The sequence below is a fragment of the Streptopelia decaocto genome (genome assembly GCF_964273445.1).
Source record: "Streptopelia decaocto genome assembly, chromosome: 1".
NCBI classification, from domain to species: domain Eukaryota; kingdom Metazoa; phylum Chordata; class Aves; order Columbiformes; family Columbidae; genus Streptopelia; species Streptopelia decaocto.
In genome coordinates this window covers 128,342,524-128,361,273 of record NC_138663.1, presented here as the reverse complement: position 1 = coordinate 128,361,273, position 18,750 = coordinate 128,342,524, and the positions used below count along the sequence as shown (strand labels likewise).

Below are 18,750 nucleotides of genomic sequence, written 5' to 3'. Positions count from 1 at the left end.
CTTTTTTCATCTCTCCCTTCCTCTCCCTTCCTCTCCCTTCCTCTCCCTTCCTCTCCCTTCCTCTCCCTTCCTCTCCCTTCCTCTCCCTTCCTCTCCCTTCCTCTCCCTTCCTCTCCCTTCCTCTCCCTTCCTCTCCCTTCCCTCTTCTTCCTTTTTTTTTCTTCTTTTCCTTCCCTCCTCCTTTCCTCTCCCTCTTTTCCCCGCATTCTTAAACCAGCCCCGACCCTTTCCTCTTAGTAGAGCCGACCAGACCCTTCACCTGTCCCTGGGAGGGGGGGCCGGTCTCCCCCGCTGCGGGCGCTCGGGCCGTTCCGTTCCCCGCCGGGGCGCCAGGGGGCGCTGCCGCAGCCGCCGGGAGGGCCATGGCGCAGGGGGTCGACGCTGCCCCGCAGTTCGGCCGCCCGGCGCCGCCGCCGCAGACGGGTTGGGAGCGGCTCCGCGAGCTCCTGCGGCGCGAGTGAGCACCGAGCCGGGCTGGGCCGGGCCGGGTTGGGTTGGGTCGGGTCGGGTCGGGTCGGACCGCTGCGGGTGTCCGCAGGCGCTGGGCCCGGCGCTGCCGCCGTTCCCCCGGCCAGCCCAGCCCTTCCCTTCCCTTGCAGCGAGCGGCAGCGGTACCCGGAGGAGACGGTGAACATCCTCAAGTCGGCCTTCACCGGGGGAGTCGTCGGCTGGATGTACGGCGGGCTGCCCGCTTTCTACCAAGCGCGGAAGACCTTCATCGAGCGGAGCCACGGGGAGCTCTTCCACAACCGCGCCGACGCCGTGGTACGAGCCCCGCCACCCGCGGAGCCTGCGGGGCCTGGGGGTCACACGGGGCCGGCCGGGGGTTGCCCTCGGGGGGCGCTGCGTATCGGCTCCCGCCGCACGGAACGGGGCTCCCGGGGAACCCTCTGGCCTCCCAAGGGCTCCGGTTGTGGAACAAGTCGCCGCTGGGGCCGGAGGTTCGTGGTGACACCAGGAGGAGTCCTTGGGAGACCGGGTGCCCTTGTGTTGGTGGGGTGCGCAGCGTGCAGCTCCGAACGGGTGCCTGGTTTTGATAAAAATACCCATTTGTTTAAGTATGTAAACACCTACAGTCTGTCTAACCAGACGCCGTGTAGGTTAGCTGTTCCGTGTTACCCGAATTCCACACGGTTAACTTAACAGAAATTGCCCTTTGTCACGGGAAAAGTTGATAACAACCTTTACCATTCTATCAAATGGCTAATTAATATGTCTCGAAAAGTTTTTTGCCTTTTAAACTTCAGCATGTCAGCAAGAGAACTCACCCCATAGCATCAAACTGCCGTTGTCCTCTTATGTTTTTAATGCTTGTTATTTTAAGACAGTTTAAAATTGTTTTAGCTTATCACTACAAAGAGCAATTGTGACATTTTGTAGATAGAGTCAAACTTTCAGAGCTTTCTTCAGTTAAACTTCTAGAGGTTTCTAATTCATTTAAAATGTTGATTACCTGCATTATTAGGGGAAGAAAAATCTTTAAAGATCTGTCTAATTTTACGTCATTTACTATTTAGATTTGTCCCCAGCGTAGCTGTCTGCCAAGTACTGGTTCCTGGCTTCACTTTGTCCTTCTGCTGACTCTTCTGTATCTGGACCCAGGCTAAGCACTAACACCACAGGCACTGGAAGAGAGAATTTATTTATTTTCATGGAATTAACTGCAGTATTTGTAATTTTTATGAAGTTTCTTTTTATCACGTCTTTTTAAAAGTTGCTTATTGCCGAAGTTTTAAGCACTAGTGCTAAACCGCAGAGCTTGATGGTCTCTTAACATTTAAAGTAGGTGGTTATTGTTTACTTATTATGGTTATTATTTATTAATGACTATTATTTATTAATGGCTATTATTTATGAATTCTTATCAACTCATAATAATTAAGAACTAGTTTCTAGTGGGTTGCCCCTTTCTTCTCTGCTGCTCTCCCGTACTGTCCTCAGAAAGCTCTCCCTTTCCCTCCAGACGTGTTTCAGCACCAGGATTAGAAAGACCAGTTAATGTTACAAACTGGAATAAGTGATTGATTTTCCTGTTGGTGGCTTTTCCTGTGAAGGTGACTGACTTGATCCCTCAGGGTCAGGGTATCAGGAGGAGCGGGGCTGTGATCCCTAACCTGTGTCCTCTCTCCCCACAGCAATCTGCGCACCGAGCTGGTCTCAGGAGCTTCCTCCGCTATGGCTGGCGCTGGAGCTGGAGAGTGGCGGCTTTTGTGACAATATTCAAGTAAGTGTTTCCCCATGGCAGTGGGAGAAGAGCCAGTGTATGCCATGGTGCTCGCTGCTCCTCGAGAGAGTGCTGCTGATGGACTGAGGCTCAGAGTGTTGTGTTAACCCTGAGTCTGGTTGATAAGGTGTGAACATGAAGAGGATTTAACCTTTTATAATTATCCCAGAATTCAGATCTTGTAGTGAACTACAATTAAAACTGAAAAAGCTCCATTCCTTCCATGTAATCCATGCTGTTGTTGGCTTGAATACCATTCTTCCCTGGACTTGATGGCTTCTTTCTGCTTTTGCTTCATCTCTTTTTCCTTTCCTTTTTGTGTGGGAGAGTGTTACAGTGTGTTGGCTGTTTCTGGAAGAGTTTTCTGTCCTACCCTAATTTTTCTCCTTTTTGTTATGTCTCATTACTCCTAGTTTGTATACACTAGCGTTACTCACAATTATTTGTTCTTGACCTCAAATTCTTGCTGATGATTGTCTTGTTATTAAGCAGTTGCTGAACATCAGATCTACCGGTTGTATGGGCCTCTTTAGGCCTTTGCATTTTTACTACACGCACACAATCAAGGCAGAGATGCTGTTCTGCTTCATTCATTTTTGTCCCCCAGATGTGTCAGTATATTGCTGACAATTTAGCTTCAAACTAAGCATGCTCTTCCAAATAATGCCCTTTTAAACTAGGAATATCTCCTTCCCACACATTCAAAATGGTAAATTTATGTGTAGCCCTAAACCTGCATTGATTGTGTCAGTAGGCATGTTCTGTTTAAATTCCCCTTCTGCTTTTAAGACACCAGCAGTATCGATGAGCATTATTTTGTATTTCCATCTCCCTAATTTTTTTTGTTCCCTTCTTCCTCAGTCTCTCTTGGTTTCTTTGGCTCCATTTAGCTCAGTTTAGTTCTTAGGTTCAGCCAGCATACCGTTTGCTTTCTCTCCTGGAGCCTTTGATTTCTTTACATTTTCCTGGGCTTGGCATGTAGCCTCATCACCTTCCACCAGGTGTCTCCCCTGCAGCCAGATCTTCACCCTTTCCCACCACCCCGTCATAAAAGGCTTTGGAAGAAGATTATTTGCAGCATTTCTGTAAGGTCCCAGTTGAAGATTTTTGTCCTGCTGTTGTGAGAATCTAGAGTTTTGCAGTTTAAAACCAAATAGTTTAATTTGACCTTGTACAAAGGCCAGGGTGATGTGGTAGCTCTGGGAAGGAGAGGAAGGTCGCTGTTGACTTGCAGATGTCATGCAGTAGACTCGCTAAAGTGCTGGGGAGGATGTGGCTGCCAAACTGAGAACAGAGAGTGTTTTGGCTAATGTTTTCAGAGGAGATGGTGTAGCTGCCCTGGTGGGAAATGTCACGCCACAAGAGTAGGTGACCCTGCTGGCATTGTGTGTGTGGCTTAGCTCTAGTGGTAGGGACTGTCTATCAGGCATGATTTTTCCAACACACAGATTCAGCTTCTGGGGTCTTACATCAGGATTACTGACTGACAGGACCTTTTCATTGCTCACTTTATTCTATCCTTGAATATAAGATGGAAGAAAAAAGAATCTTTGATTAAAAAGAAAAAATATCACAGATCCAGGCTGTGAATCCTGGTGTTCCCCGGCCTCTGGCTGTGCAGCTGCCTGCAGTAGAGTCACAGAAATCGAGGCACTGGTGGCTGGTGGGTGTGTGCGCTCTGGACAGATGGGCAACAAGGCAGTAAGAGGCAGCCTGAGGGCTGGCTTAATGAAATCCAGCTTTATTTCAGGCCATGTTTTGCTACCTGTCTTCTTCCATGTGCAACTGCTGACTTCTTCTGTGCCTTATCTTTGCAGCACGGTGAGCACTGGTCTGTCTGTGTACCGCAATAAAACCACCATCAGTCATTTTGCTTCGGCGGGAGGTAAGGCTGCTGTCTCTCTCTGTACTTTTCTCTTTATGAGCCAGGGCCGTAAACAGAAAAGCATAAGCAGAAACCTGTATCTTTCAGATTTGGGCAGTACACTGGTTTCTGTGCTCCTGGGTTTTGTTTCCTCTTCTACAGGCTGCAGTTGTGACTTTGCTCCACTGTTTAACTGCCGCCTGCCTGTATTTGTCAGAGGGAGATATCGATGCACTTCTGAAACCAATGAGGAGTTTTGCAGTTATCAGTCCATCTTCAAAATACTTGCTGAAAAATAGGGAAAAGGCAACACTCAGAGCATAACCCGCTCTCATAACCACCTCTTTGGCAGGGAGAGCATTTCTTATTTCTGCTCTTTGTGACAGTTCAGGGTGCTGTTTATAAACTACCCTTCTCGTGCCAAGTTTTGCATGTCTGCTTTTGGCAATAGGGGCCCGGGTAAGTGATCTGCTTGTTCGGTTTTACCGGCTTTATTGCCCTTACAGTTGGATACGTGCTTTACTGATTTTCTGCCTTACATGGCAGGTGCTATTATTAGCTGCAGTTGAACAGAAAAACGAGAGGGGGGAGGGATTATGCTCCAGCCTGCAGAGAGCTCAGTTTTACTTTCATAGATACTTCTTAGCATTTCTTGGGGAGTTTTCCTGAAGCAGAGGGAGATTTGTGCAATGTTTTAGTGCAGAGACCGTGTGAATAAAGACCTGGGGAAGTGTTGCAGCAGCAGCTCAGCTGCAGCTGTGGCAGCGCCTGTATCTCAGGCTGGGGTGACAATTTGGTGAGGGTTCCTCCTGCTGGCTGCGGCGCTTGGTTTCTGCTCTGTTAAAAGTGGATGTCAGCCCATGGAGAGCAGAAATGCACCAAAGCAGCTCCATGTGATGGCTGGTGGGGGGCTGTTTGTGGTTTCAGTGGGTTTGTGGTTCTTTTTAGCCTTCACAGGAGCCCTTTTCAGAATGCACTTGGGCCTTCAGGGACTGGCAGGCGGCGTCGTGTTTGGAACAGTGTTTGGGTGAGTTGCAACTGCTGCTGCTGAGTTATTGAGACACAGCTACTCTTTGAAGGTTTTGTTCGATGGTGGCCTTGCACACCAAGCTGTGAATGACAGGAGGCTACAGAAGCTTCCTTTCCTCTCTTGCCTTGAGGGATGTTCTGTGTCTCTCTTGGGATCTCATGATGATGACTTTTCTTCCAGCCTTTAAATAATTTTCTTTTTCTTCTTTTTTTCTTGATTTGTGTTGTGGTGTTTCCTCAGTGCTAAGAGCTTGGTGCAATAGAGCATCTCACTTGCTGCTATATGCTTGTTAGAGGAGATGCAAACTACTGTTAAATAGCAAATTATGAGGATGGGTTATAGCCACGTCTCCTGTCCCCCTTCCTTGGCACTGTCACTGCTGAGCCCAACGGTTGTGTGTGGAAGCACTGGGTATCTGCTGTAAGGAACTGTGTTGTCTGTGGATAAAGGCAGGAGCGCAGGACACAGCTTCTGGGCTCCTCTCTCAGCGTCATCAGCAACTGCTCCTGTAGCAGCTCAGAATCCAGACAGCACACAAGGGGTGTTGGATGTCATGATACCACCTTTTGAAGAAGGGGGCACCTTGGGAACTGCCCGCCCTAGATTATAAATCTGCGAAAAAATATTTCTTTTACAAAACAGGCTCCATCAAAGCTGAAATGTGGAGCAGCAGCCATTAGGAAACACTTAGGAACATGATACACAGTTGGGCTGCACAACGCAAGGCTGTAATGTGGCACATATCCTCGTGTATGTCTTGCAGTTGTGTATTTCCTAGAGCTCCCTGGGCATGGAGGAACCCATGGTTCTCTCTCCAGGGCTCTGCCCATCAGGAAAATGACCTCTTAACTGAGGAGAAGTCTGCCTTTTCAAGCAGAAATGAGATTTCTTCTCAAATGGAGACATTCAAATCCCGCCTGGACACATTCCTGTGTAGCTTCATCTAAGTGTTCCTGCTCTGGCAGGGGGATCAGACTAAATGATCTTTTGAGGTCCCTTCCAATCCTTAATATTCTGTGATTCTGTGAAATTACTGACTTATGAATATCCTCACAAGTCAATTTGGGGATCCTGCAGGGACAAGAGAATGAGCTTTGTATGTGCTATTTAGCACCATCAGGGTGGTGTCAGCTGTGTGCCAGCCTGGAAGCAGCCGAGGGAGAGTTACTGATGAAAACACAAGTACCTGCAGAGCTGGACAGAAGCTAAGCAGGGGTGTGACTGGTTTAAGTTATGGGTTAGGTGATCTACAGGGGTTGTTTGAGCACCTTAAATCTTTGCACCCCTTTGACCTATGTGTGCCTGTCAGTGAGTAAATTCAAAATACATTATTGAAGGGGCTAGAGCAAGTCACAGGTGAAGACAGGCAGCGTTTGGCAACTGACAGGAGAATAGGAGCACCTTCATCTGTGGCCTGGTGTGAATATTGGGGAGCGTGACATGCCACTGATCTGGTGGTTGGCCCCCGCATGCTCTGTTTGCCGATGCTGGTAAGTTATTGCTGTTGTGTGTCCCCTGGGTGACTTGTGACTTTTCCGCTTCCTCCTCTAGGATCCCTGCAGGAGGCCTCCTAATGATGATGCAGAAGCTTGCTGGTGAGACCTTGCAGGAGAAGAGAAATCGTGAGCGCAGGGAGCTGTATGAGCAGAAGTTAGCGGAGTGGTAAGGAACAGCTCTGCCTGCTCGAGTCTTTGACTAGAAGTGTGTCCGGGTCTGTGTGGTGCAAACATTTAAAGAAACCGTGACACAGTAGGTTTTCCAAACCTTGGTCCTTCTGCTCTCGGTTTTTGGTGTGTTTCACATACCAGTCTGATAACTGCTTCCCAGCATTAGATGTTGCTGCTTATTTTGTAATGAGGTATTTTGTTGAAAATTCATGCCCTGCCCTGGCCCAGTAGCTCTGCATCAGTTTTTCATGTTTGCAGTGGCCAAGAAGACAAGCAGAACAAGGACATCAGTATTTCTTTACCAAAATTGAGAGAGACCAGAACTCTGGTTTTTCCTTCAGTGCTGCCTTCTTTCCGTCCCTGTTAAAGGGAGGGAAGAAGAAGGATAGCTGGAGGCTTTGAGGAGAAGAGGCCATGATACTCATTGCGTGTCTTACTAAAACTCACAAACAGTGCCAGTTCTAGAAGAAACTTAGAGCTGGGATTGTGCAGTGATGCATTTGTCAGGAGGATATGGGCATAAAATTACTTTGCACTCTTTCTTCTCTCATTAGGCAATCCAGGCTCAGTGTGACTGAAGTCTTAGGCCAAACAGAAACCAACACTCAGGGAGGACCGGAGAGCAAGAGAATCTAGGAGCTACTGAGTCATCTCCAGATCTCTGTTGTAAGCAGCTACCAAGTATTTTGATGCTGCTGGTAAAAATCTTCAGTCAAGGGGTCATGGAAGTCTTCCATGTGCTTGTGAAAAAGTATTTTGCTGAAATCATTGTCCATGGATACATATCACTGCACAAGAGCTTGGAAGGGCCAAACGTGGTCCACCTGAGAAGGTGGAAATGCAGACTCTGCAGACTAGGAAGTATCATCTAGGTTTGGCAGGGCAGCCCCAGAGCCTCGTCTAGAACCCATTTCGCTGCTGAAAATGTCCAAACCACCAGCGATGTTGAAGTATTCAAGGCAAAGGAGCCTGTGAGTAATCTGGATGCCAAAGGTACCTTGATTTTGAAAGCTAATTATGCTCTGATGAAAGCAGAGTGCCTGAAGAACTTGCTGTTGAAGCACTAAAGAGGCAGCACCAGAGCGAGCTTTCTCCTCCTCTCGCCATCCACCTCCCACACCTTGGTTTGGCTTGGCCTGGCTGGGACCAATGCTGTTTCCCTGACAGTGGTTTCTTCAGGCTTTTAGCAGGAAAACACACTTGGTTCATAGAGTACTTTGGGTATTTTGCAATGAATGTAGGGGGAAGATGGAAGAACTGAAAAAATACATGGTTTGGGTTCCTCAATAAAGTATGGCTGAGGGGACCACAGAAAGGATGACTTATTTTTGGTGATGATGGTGGAAGAGTTGGCACTGTGGAGAGTTTAAACAACAACAAAAAGGCCTCTAACTTCATGTGAAGGCTGGAAATTAGGGGATTACCTTTGGGGAAATGTGGTTTGAGACACCCAATAAAGCCATCTAGCAGTGGTGACTGTGTCCGTGAGTTCTTTATCTTAGTGCAGTATGTACTTGATGTTGGTGTAGTATTTGCATTAGAGGAATGTACATGGGTGATACCCCATGAGAAGAGCTCTGAGTCCTACCAGCGAGCAATGAAGTCTGGTGGCACTGTCAGACATTCCTCTAGCAGGGCAATAACAAAGACACAAGCCAGGAGAGCACCAGCTCTGTTTATTATTTTGTACCAGAGATCAACTGGTAAGTCACAGCTGTTACCTGTGGCCAGGGCTGAAGTTACAGTGATAATGGTCTGTGCCCAGAAAGGCCAGGTGGCCAATCACCTTGTCCCTCAAATAAGGGGTCTGAATTCTGGTTTCCTTTCTTTGTTGGAGTTTTTTCTCCTATTAAACAGAATTACATCCAGGCAGGAGGTTTGGGTCTCCTTCCCGCAAGAAAAGAATAGTCAGTCTGTTCTGGTTGGATGCTTTTCCTCTGTTACCGCTGATTACTGTTAATTGCAATATGAACAGTCAATTCCACCCACCCAAAGCAGATTTTTGGCACAGCTTGCTTCCAAGAAGGTGTTGTGTTTTCTGACTTAAGAAGTGAGCTGTTTGTTTTTTTTTTAAACACCTCAGTGTAGTTCATTTTTTCATTGAAGAAATATGTGTGTTTCAGGGTTATCATCAACCAGCTTTGATTTTCCTTTTCTATGTATAAGTGAAGCATCTGAATGAGCAGAGGTACGGATATGTCTGTACCCCTTCATGTATTAAGCTCTGCATCCACTGGTGACAGTAGTAGTGTTGTCCTCTGCTCCCCCAAAAAACAAAACAGCAAACCTTTCTGAGTCACATTTTTGCCATTGTGTTTACACAATGATGTTTTGTCTTTATATTTTTCTTTTTTTTTCTTTTTGCTGTTACATCCCCACCCAGTATCCCACACTCTTATCTGTACAGCAGTTGTGATGACATTTAGCTGTGTCATTGCTCAGTCTTTCTCTGTTCCTATTTAGTCGTGTTTGCTGTGATGTCTAAAGAATACTAATTTTCTTGCGTCTGACCATGGTTGGAGGGATGTTCTTTCATGGGAGGGAAGGCAGAGCCAAGGTGTAGCAGTCGTGTGGATTTTCTGTCCCTTTAAGGAAGGAAGGGCTGCTAGATGTCCTTGTGCTGCACATGAGCAAGGGGAAGCAGAGACTTCCATCTATGCTCGAGCAGCCATTTTTTGCTCCGTTTCTTGCTGAATTTAGTTCCCTGCACTTCCTCATTTCTTGTATTGAAAGTCACTGTCCAAATGGGGAGCGAAGATTTTGTTCAAAGCTTATTTTTTTAAACACAAAAGTAAGAGATTCTTCACACCCCAACTCCTTCCTCACACCCCCAGCAAAAGCACAGCACTGAGGTTGTGGGCCCTCTGCTTTCAGCGTAGGTAACACAAGTAGCAGGAGTACAGTGACAACATCTTACACTGGATTTTGCTTTTGCAGAGAAACCTCCCTTTTTGGGGGGGTAGAAGGAAGACCTGTTGGAAACTGAGCACCACAGTTACACCGCTCAGGGAATCCCCGACAAATTGACAGACATGACAGATGTGGAAGTTACAGGCTGGGTACCTGAGCGCCTTTTTGTTGTCGCTGTTGAGCACACCAAACAGCTGGGTCGTGACACCAGCTGTACCTCTTCCAGCTTTGTCAACCTGCTGCATCACCCCCCTTGATGCTACACAGAGTATGTTTTTAGCAGCTGTGAAACGGGCTGGGGCTCATGTGAATAAGTGAAAGGCTCAACCACTTCCCAGCCTGTAGAACAGACATCTTCTATTACTGAGGAAAGGAAACTTGAGTTTACCATTTATTTTTTACTACAATTAAAGGAGGAACCCTGGGAAAAAAAAGTTATATACAAAATACCTGTGATAAACAGAGCAGCTCACCTGGTACAAAGACCCAGATATTAAGCTCTAAAGGTCTCACAGAAACCATTTGTGTGCAATTCACTGAATACTGCGTAAGGCAATAGAAAACATGATTCAGAGTACAAGTGCTTAAGAAACAAATAGACGAAATAACTTCTTCACCAAGGATATAAAACCAAACCGATGTTAAACATATTTGTCAGCGAAACTTTTCATTTCCTTCAGAAGGAGTTACTTAAAGCGTCCCAGGAGTCTGTGCTGATGTAGAAAGGTCTGGCACGGTGCAGAAGACAAACCCTTCTCCAGGAGGCTGCGCAGTCACTGGTCAGGGGCAGCAGTCGAGCATGGGATATTTGGAGGGAAAACATTGTGCCAGGACAACTGTCAGAGCTGCAGTGTGGCTGGTGAGGTGGCAGTGCAGCATTGGAAATGAGCAAAGTAAATACCAGAAGAGGGTGTTTCAGCCTGCAAGTTTGTGCTGGAAAGAACAAGTGTAGACTGCAAGAAAACTTGAGAAGTACGATAAACCATTGCCCGTACAATAAATCCTGCAATAAGATTGGACTGCCTTTTGGAAACACTGCTTTCTGTGTCACCTGTGTTCTGCTTAAAACCAGGATGCACAACTGCAATGAGTGTTGTTTCCTTATCAGCTGCCTTATCTCCTTTCACTTCATACAATGAGAAAGCGGTAAAAATGCTGATGGGGCAGCATGACTCTGCAGGAGTAGAAAGGGAACAGTGTGTTATTTTTTACTAGCAACTCGATCCCTTATCCTCTCATAGCTCAATCCTCTATAAACCGCTTTTAGTCTTCCTATTTCCTCCAGCAATTTCTCTCTCAGTACATACCTGCTAGAAACAAGTGAAATGGGTGGAATATTTCTTTGCTGTGTCCTAGCAAGATAAACAGCTCAAGCAACAAAACGTCCTACAAGTTCGATGGCACAGTGCTTTCAGACTTTGGTCGGCCCTGCTGACTATACAGAGCAGCAAGGGAACAGCTTGCAGTAGGACAGAGCAAGAGGGAAAAAAAAGCCCTGTCAAACTCAGGGCAGGGTTGAGTTCATTCGTATACAGGGTTGCTTAGGAAGCTTGTTGGGGCTTGGGGCTTTTTCTTCTTTTCCCCTCAAAATGAGAAAGCACTTTTTCCTACACAGTAGGCAAGAATATCACCCAGATCAGATGAGTCCTATCCAACGTTGGCATCCTGTAGGGAACTTTCTTCAAGTCCTGGCTGGGTAGAGAGAACGCGCTGGCAGAAAGCAGTGGCATTCAACACAAAGTAAATCGCTACGTCCCTGTGAGAGACTCCCAAGATCTGGAGAGCCTACCTTTACAAGTATTCCTAGGCAAATGTAGGAAAAAAAGCAGGCCTATGTTAATGAAGAAAGGCCCTGAGTTACATTTCATTACAGCAGACAGATGTGAGAAAACCACTGGGTGTTACAGAAAGTTAAATGGGGCTTTACACTTGTGTGGTTAGGAAGGAATGCATATAACAGCTTCTACACGTGTATGCACAAAGGCGTGCACATGTGTAGTCGCACGCACCACCACCAGTGGGCCATGCCGTGTCAGATACGCTCCTCTGTCTCCGAGCAATTATTTGGAGGAGTTCTAGCTTGGTACCTGGGTTGGTGAGGCCATCCTTTCAGGAGAGAAAGATTACGAGAACTTCTGCCGCTGCTGTGGATAAGCAATATTACTTAGCTGTTAGGTGTGCCGTCAGTATGTGTCATTCCCTAAAATGTCTCATAGCACTGAAAATAAGCATGAGGCATACAGTCCCACCTCAAGGTGCTTTTTCATGAAAAGTGTGTGCATTATTGCCTCTTCAGGGGAGAAACAACATGTATGTGTAAGGGTCAAGTCCAAATCCATAGTCTTCCAGCAGAGAACAGTACTGGCAGATACCCATGTGAGGCCAAATGTAAAAAGTTTTAGCTGCTCCCAGTCACCACATGGAGGCACAGCCTGACTTGAGATTATGCGTTGGGGTCTGGGGTCTCCCAAAGGCGAGCTCTGTGTGACTGAAGGGGTAGGTGGCCGTGGGCTACCTGCTAGGGCTCTGCAGGCTCCCCAGTTTTCATAGAGGCAGCATCAGAGCCAGAGGATCCCAAACTCCTGAATTCGTGTGTCAATGGCAACGACACTTTTCTTCTGCCCTGTTGCAGGAACACAGAGGGTCCTCCCAGTCAGAATTCCAGCGATCTCATTGTAACGAGACCACTCCACAGCTTCTGTGGAGTAGGTGAGGTTTTTGTGTTCATTCTCACGAGGTTATGTTGTAAATCTTCTTTAAGCAGTTTTCTGCTGCTGTCATCCCCTTCCAGAGAGCCAAAGGGTCAACGCAATAAGCATTGCTGTACAACAAACGGTGGGGACTGCAGCGCGGAATACCCAGGATGGGAAACCTGAGGGACACAAAGAAAAGATTTTACTGATTTCCCCCCGCCCTTCTTCTTAATTCTAACTATAAGGGGGGATCACCTGCGACAGCCCCCCACCAGAGGGCTCCCATGGCAGCAGAGACAAAGCTGCCGGAGCCAGCAGCTCAGCACAGGCGCTGCATGGAGCTCCAGGCTGGCTCACCGCTCACCCTGAAAACCTTTGGACTGTATAGAGGTGCCATCGCTCTGCGAGGTGAGGATTGCTAATGAATGTGAACTATTTAAGCAGCAATAGGATGCATCACACAGCTGCGAGGTGACAGCCACTAAGGCAGCACAGCTCCCGTCCCTGTCCACAGGCAGCAGCCGCTCCAGGCACTGGAGTTGGGAACACCGGCCACTTACAGAAAACGCCTGGCGAGCTTTTCTGACAAAAGAGGAATGTGGCAGAATGGATTTATTCAGTAGGTGAACTCCTGCCACTCCCATCACAAAACCCCCCAGAATTCATGCTAATCAAGGCTCTAGTATCTGTTCCAGATAGGGTCTTCCCCAGAGGAAAACACGAGTGGGTGGTCAAGTTTGGAAATGAGACGAGTTGCCTGTATGATAGTTTCCCCTCCTTTCCATCTCAAAATGTTAAGCTTTTAGATTACTGCAATGCACAGCGTGACAAATTCATGACTTCTAGGACTCTGCAGCGGTTACTCTACGGCATTACCCTGGCAATTGGAACAGGCTGCCCAGGGGGGTTGTGGAGTCTCGTTCTCTGGAGACATTCAAAACCTGCCTGGACACATTCAAAACCTGCCTGGACACATTCCTGTGTAACCTCATCTAGGTGTTCCTGCACTGGTGGGGGGATTGGACCAGATGGTCTTTTGAGGTCCCTTCCAATCCCTGACATTCTGTGATTCTGTGAATTAAGCATGCTGCGGTGAGAGCAGGAAACGCAGTCACCTGGATAATGATGTGAGTAAGAACAGTTAGCTGCTAATCTTTCCTTTAGCTTCTTGACTTGAAAAATGTCTTTTTGGAGGACACAGCCCTGAACACCGCTGAGCTTTCAAGCCAAAATGAATATAACGCTTTGTAGTCATAAAACCTTAGTAAGCCAGACTTTTCTACAGCCCATCCTTCACAACACCTCATTATTGAAAGTAACTCCTTATAAAATACAAGTGTTTCCTGGGCAAGTCTTAGAGGTGAAACTTCTCATCCAGCTGCTGAAGGGAATGGAGATATCTCAGAAATGGACTGGCTTTGCTGATCTTACTGGGGAAGATGGAGTTGTCCTCTTGTTCACCCCTCCCTCACCACCATCTGGTTAATCATTCAGTTCTATCATCAGTCATGTTCCCGTGTTTATGCATCAGACCAGGCACATGGCTCACAGGGCATCAGCCAGAAATAACCTCTAGGGGACGAAGCCACATGTGGGACCCATCGTAGTGATGAGCTACTCACAAATGAGTCCAACAGGACAGGAACTAAAAGGCTGCCCAGTTCTTATTTTGGAGGCCTGTAAAATGAGCACAAGGGCAGCGGCAAGGGGCGTCACTGCAGGTCCCAATGGATGGATGAGCATGCTACAAGCCCACCTCTCAGATACTAACCAGCTTCCTTACACAGGTTCAGAGGAGACACTGACAGTCAAAGTTGTCAAAGGTTCCTTTTCTTGCATTTCTCTCTCTCCCTCTCTTTATCCCCATTTAGTTCCTAAAAATGTATGTTAATTAAGGAAGTGAATGCCACAAAAGCTTGCATGTCATCCATGCAGAGCCTATTCTGTGACAAAAGCAGCTTAACAGCCCAGAAATTTCCGTCCCCTAATATTTTTCACTAGAATCCTTTCTAGAAATTTGAAATAACCCAAACAAAGCAATACCTAACAAGCAACCTGACTAGGGAACACCATGTGTCTGAGTTGGCAAGTGTACCCTACTGCTTTTATTTACCTTAAAGGAGGGCACACACTCATATGAAAAGCTGCATATGGTTTTGTGAGCTAATATCACACGAGAATCAAATAATATCACAGAATCACAGAATGTTAGTGATTGGAAGGGACATGAAAAGATCATCTAGTCCAATCCCCCTGCTGGAGCAGGAACATCTAGATGAGGTTACACAGGAATGTGTCCAGGTGGGTTTTGAATGTCTCCAGAGAAGGAGACTCCACAACCTCCCTGGGCAGCCTGTTCCAGTGTTCTGTCACCCTCACTGAGAAGAAGTTTCTTCTCATATTTGAGTGGGACCTCTTGTGTTTCAATTTGAACCCATTACCCCTTGTCCTATCATTGGTTGTGACTGAGAAGAGCCTGGCTCCATCCTTGTGACACTCACACTTTATATATTTGCAAACATTAATAAGGTCACCCTTCAGTCTCCTCTTCACCAAGCTAAAGAGACCCAGCTCCCTCAGCCTTTCCTCATCAGAGAGATGCTCCACTCCCTTAATCATGTTGGGGCTCTGCGCTGGTCTCTCTCCAGCAGTTCCCTGTCCTTCTTGAACTAAGGAGCCCAGAACTGGACACAATATTCCAGATGTGGTCTCACCAGGGCAGAGTAGAGGGGCAGGAGAACCTCTCTCGACCTACTAACCACCCCACTTCTAATACACCCCAGGATGCCATTGGCCTTCCTGGCCACAAGGGCACAGTGCTGGCTCATGGTCATCCTGCTGTCCACCAGGACCCCCAGGTCCCTTTCCCCTACGCTGCTCTCTAATAGGTCATTCCCCAACTTATACTGGAACCTGGGGTTGTTCCTACCCAGATGCAAGACTCTACACTTGCCCTTGTTATATTCCATTAAATTTTTCCCTGCCTGACTCTCCAGCCTGTCCAGGTCTCACTGGATGGCAGCACAGCCTTCTGGCGTGTCGGCCACTCCTCTCAGCTTGGTGTCATCAGCAAACTTGCTGATAGTACACTCTATTCCCTCATCCAAGTCATTGATGAATATATTGAATAATACCGACACCAGTACTGACCCTTGAGGCACTCCACTAGATACTGGCCTCCAACTAAACTCTGCCCCGTTGACCACAACTGTCTGGCTTCTTTCCTTCAGCCAGTTCGCAGTCCACCTCACTACCTGATCATCCAGACCGCACTCCCTCAGTTTAGCTGTGAGGATGCTGTGGGAGACTGTGTCAAATGCTTTACCGAAGTCGAGGTAGACCACATCCACCACTCTGCCATCATCTATCCACCTTGTTATGTCTTCATAAAAGGCTATGAGGTTATGACATTTGCTTTCCTCCAGACCTCAGGCACCTCTCCCATTTCCCACAACTTGGCAAAGATGATGGAGAGTGGTCCAGCAGTGACTTCAGCCAGCTCCCTCTGCACCCACGGGTGCATCCCATCCAGACCCATGGATTTATGGATGTCCAGATTGCCTAATTGCTCCCTAACCCAGTCTTCATCAACCAAGGCAAACTCCCCCATTGTCCTGACTTCCTCTGGTGCCTCAGGGATACGGGGCTCCCCAGGACAGCATCCGGCAGAGTAGACAGAGACAAAGAAGGTGTTCAGTAACTCTGCCTTGTCTGTATCTTCTGTCACCAGGGCACCCACCTCATGCACCAGTGGGACTGCATTGCCTCTGATGTTAGTTTTATCTGCCACATATTTGAAAAAGCTCTTCATGCTGTTCTTGACCCCTCTCGCCAGGTTTAATTCTAAGGAGGCCTTAGCTTTCCTAGTTGTCTCCCTACACCCTCTGACAACAGCCTGATATTCTTCCCAAGTGGCAGCCCCTCCTCCCATGATCTATAAACTCTCCTCGTCCACTTGAGCTTACCCAGCAGTTCCCTGTTTAACCATGCAGGTCTCCTGGCTCCCTTCCTTGACTTCCTACATGTCAGAATGCTCTGATCTTGAGCCTGGTAGAAGCAGTCCCTAAACACTAACCAACTATCTTGGGCCCCTTTACCTTCAAGCAGCCTTGCCCATGGGATTTCCCCTAGCAATTGCCTGAAAAGATCAAAGTTTGCCCTGCTGAAGTCCAGGTCTGCAATTCTGCTAGCTCTTCTGTTTGAAAAGCTATTTTGCCAAGAGAAGAATGGTGAACAAAACTACCTGCAAATGTGATCTGGTCATACAGATGATGTTTCAGATGTCACTTTAGAGGTCAAGGGTGGCTTCATACATTCTTTTACATCCTCTTCCACTGCATCCCGAGGCTTACAACAACGAGAACGGACTAAAAAAGAAGATCCCTTATTAGTATCTGGAATTCCAGAAGACAAAAGTGGTGAATCCAAATGTATTCTTCAACAAAGTATAACACAGTGGAAAGGAAGGAGAAAATAAATTGAAGAAAAGAATCTTTTAGCTCTAGTTACTCTTGTTTTTTCTCGGCAGGACTCATTCCTGCAGTACATCTGATTGTGTCTGGCCCATACCCATAGTCTGATCTGATAGAAAGCTCTGTTATATATAAATGTTATCTATATAGTGTCATACGGATAAAACAGTTCTCATCAGCTGGGACCTCAGCCTGGCACAAAGACACGTTGCTACTTTCTAAGATAAGGTCAGAAGTGAAATAATGTTAGAAGTTACATGTCACTAAATGCAGTTTACAAAGCGAGTGAAAGAACACGTGTTAGAACCAGCCAAGCAACTCTTTCAGTGCTTTAAAAAGAGTTCAGATTAAACAGGTACCCTTAGCATCTCAGTATCTATGAATGACTTTGTTTTAATAATTTAAGTTGAATCTGTCTATATTATCACAGCAAATTGTACTTGCACAAATTTTACAACATGGATCCTAAGCTATTCCTTAAGTGACTTCTGATCTGGGTCTAATCTTAGTGCTTTGTGTTAAATTAATTGAAGAGCCAAAAAAAAAAAAACAACCTCAAAGCAAAAACCAAACCAAACCGAAAAACCTAGAGAGTTTCCATTGCAAAGATAGCTGTGAGGTCCTCAAAGCAGCGCGTTACAAACCTCAACAAAGCATCTGCGTGTTTTGGTCACTGCCACAATCACGCACCTGAAAACTCTGATTTCCATTTTGCTCTGTCTTTCTGTTCTTCCCTCCCACACTTCAGCTCCTCAAAGTGTGGCTTTTTGAGCTCAGAAACCACTCTCAGCAACAAGGCAGCTCCCGACCCAGCTTTCCATGTGCCAGAACAAGAGGTGCTCTCAGACCTGCTCTCAGCTCCCACAATAGCTCTTGTCACCACACCAGCAGGAAGCACTCTTAGGACAAATATTGCCCTTCCCAGACGTGTCGCGGTGCACAGCAGCACCAAAATGTGACAACTGTACAAACCGGGGCACTGGACTGAAGCTCTACCTGGTGTTTCTTACAGTCTGCGCCTGGTCTGGGAAACGGCTGTACAAAATAGCACCGCCTGACTTGGCAAAGCTGCTCCCTGTGCATATTAGGAAAATGGGACTGAAAGGGAAGTTCCAGTTTATACAGCCATGTCCCATGCTGTTGCAGGTGATCACATTCTACCACACTGGTGTACTTCTTGCATCTACTTTAGAAGCAATTTAGTTTCTATATAAAAGGCTATCTCAGAATGCTCCAGAATCTTACTAATTTAATGGTGAGGAACCTTTTAGTTTCCAGCCTATATTAGTTTAGAGCCAAATCTTCCAATTCCAGTTCTTTATCCATGCAGCTAACAGCACAGGCTGTGATCAGCTGTGATTTTTCTTGATTTCAACCTGCTTGGCTGCTTTCCCACTGACACAGCCCCAGGGAACAGCAGGGGAGAACCAGCACTGGTGTCACAGGGCCACATGAGTGGAAAATGCCGAGGTGCACAGATGTAGCCAAGAGTCACTGCTTTCCAGAAGCTTCCTTTCTTTGTAACAAAACACAAAAAATAAAATTAGCCCAGCCTGACTCAGTGGCCACATCGAGTTTTTGAAGGGATGTGGTTGGTGAGGAGGCGAAAAGAAAAATAGTAATGCTACCTCCACACCGCTGACTTGGGAGTGAACCTGTCTGAAGTTGAAACAGAGGTAGCAGAAGACACAAGCATGGCAAATTTATGAGCGTCCTAAGTGAACTGAGTCCCTGACGCCCAGAAAACAACCTCTTTCCAAGGAGGGAATACCACTGCACCTGTGATGAGCTAAGGTGCTCAGACTGGTGGCTTCTGGTTTAAGTGGGCCAAACACAGAGCATTCTCAGTGTAGGATTCTTCTCTCCAGACTCCCCCAGTGACCTGACAGA

General features: G+C 46.9%; 2 protein-coding genes across 4 annotated transcripts in view; one reads left to right on the top strand and one right to left on the bottom strand.

The window, feature by feature from the left end:
- Positions 1 to 305: 305 nt before the first annotated feature.
- Positions 306 to 8,257, top strand: TIMMDC1 (translocase of inner mitochondrial membrane domain containing 1). The gene is made up of 7 exons (XM_082076272.1): positions 306 to 457; positions 600 to 765; positions 2,136 to 2,224; positions 4,042 to 4,109; positions 5,037 to 5,115; positions 6,670 to 6,780; positions 7,340 to 8,257. The coding sequence occupies exons 1-7, from the start codon at positions 363 to 365 to the stop codon at positions 7,419 to 7,421; spliced, it is 690 nt and encodes a 229-aa protein (XP_081932398.1). The 5' UTR covers positions 306 to 362; the 3' UTR covers positions 7,422 to 8,257.
- A 1,816-nt stretch (positions 8,258 to 10,073) lies between these two features.
- Positions 10,074 to 18,750, bottom strand: part of LOC309439653 (T-lymphocyte activation antigen CD80-like) — a 41,482-nt gene continuing 32,805 nt past the window's right edge. For all 3 annotated transcript variants that reach the window (XM_082052491.1, XM_082052492.1, XM_082052493.1), the window contains exons 6-7: positions 16,632 to 16,755; positions 10,074 to 12,567 (exon numbers count right to left, since the gene is read on the bottom strand). In XM_082052491.1, coding sequence (XP_081908617.1) covers positions 16,649 to 16,755 — 107 coding nt within the window. In that variant the 3' untranslated portion in view covers positions 10,074 to 12,567; positions 16,632 to 16,648. The remainder of the gene's footprint in view (positions 12,568 to 16,631; positions 16,756 to 18,750) is intronic.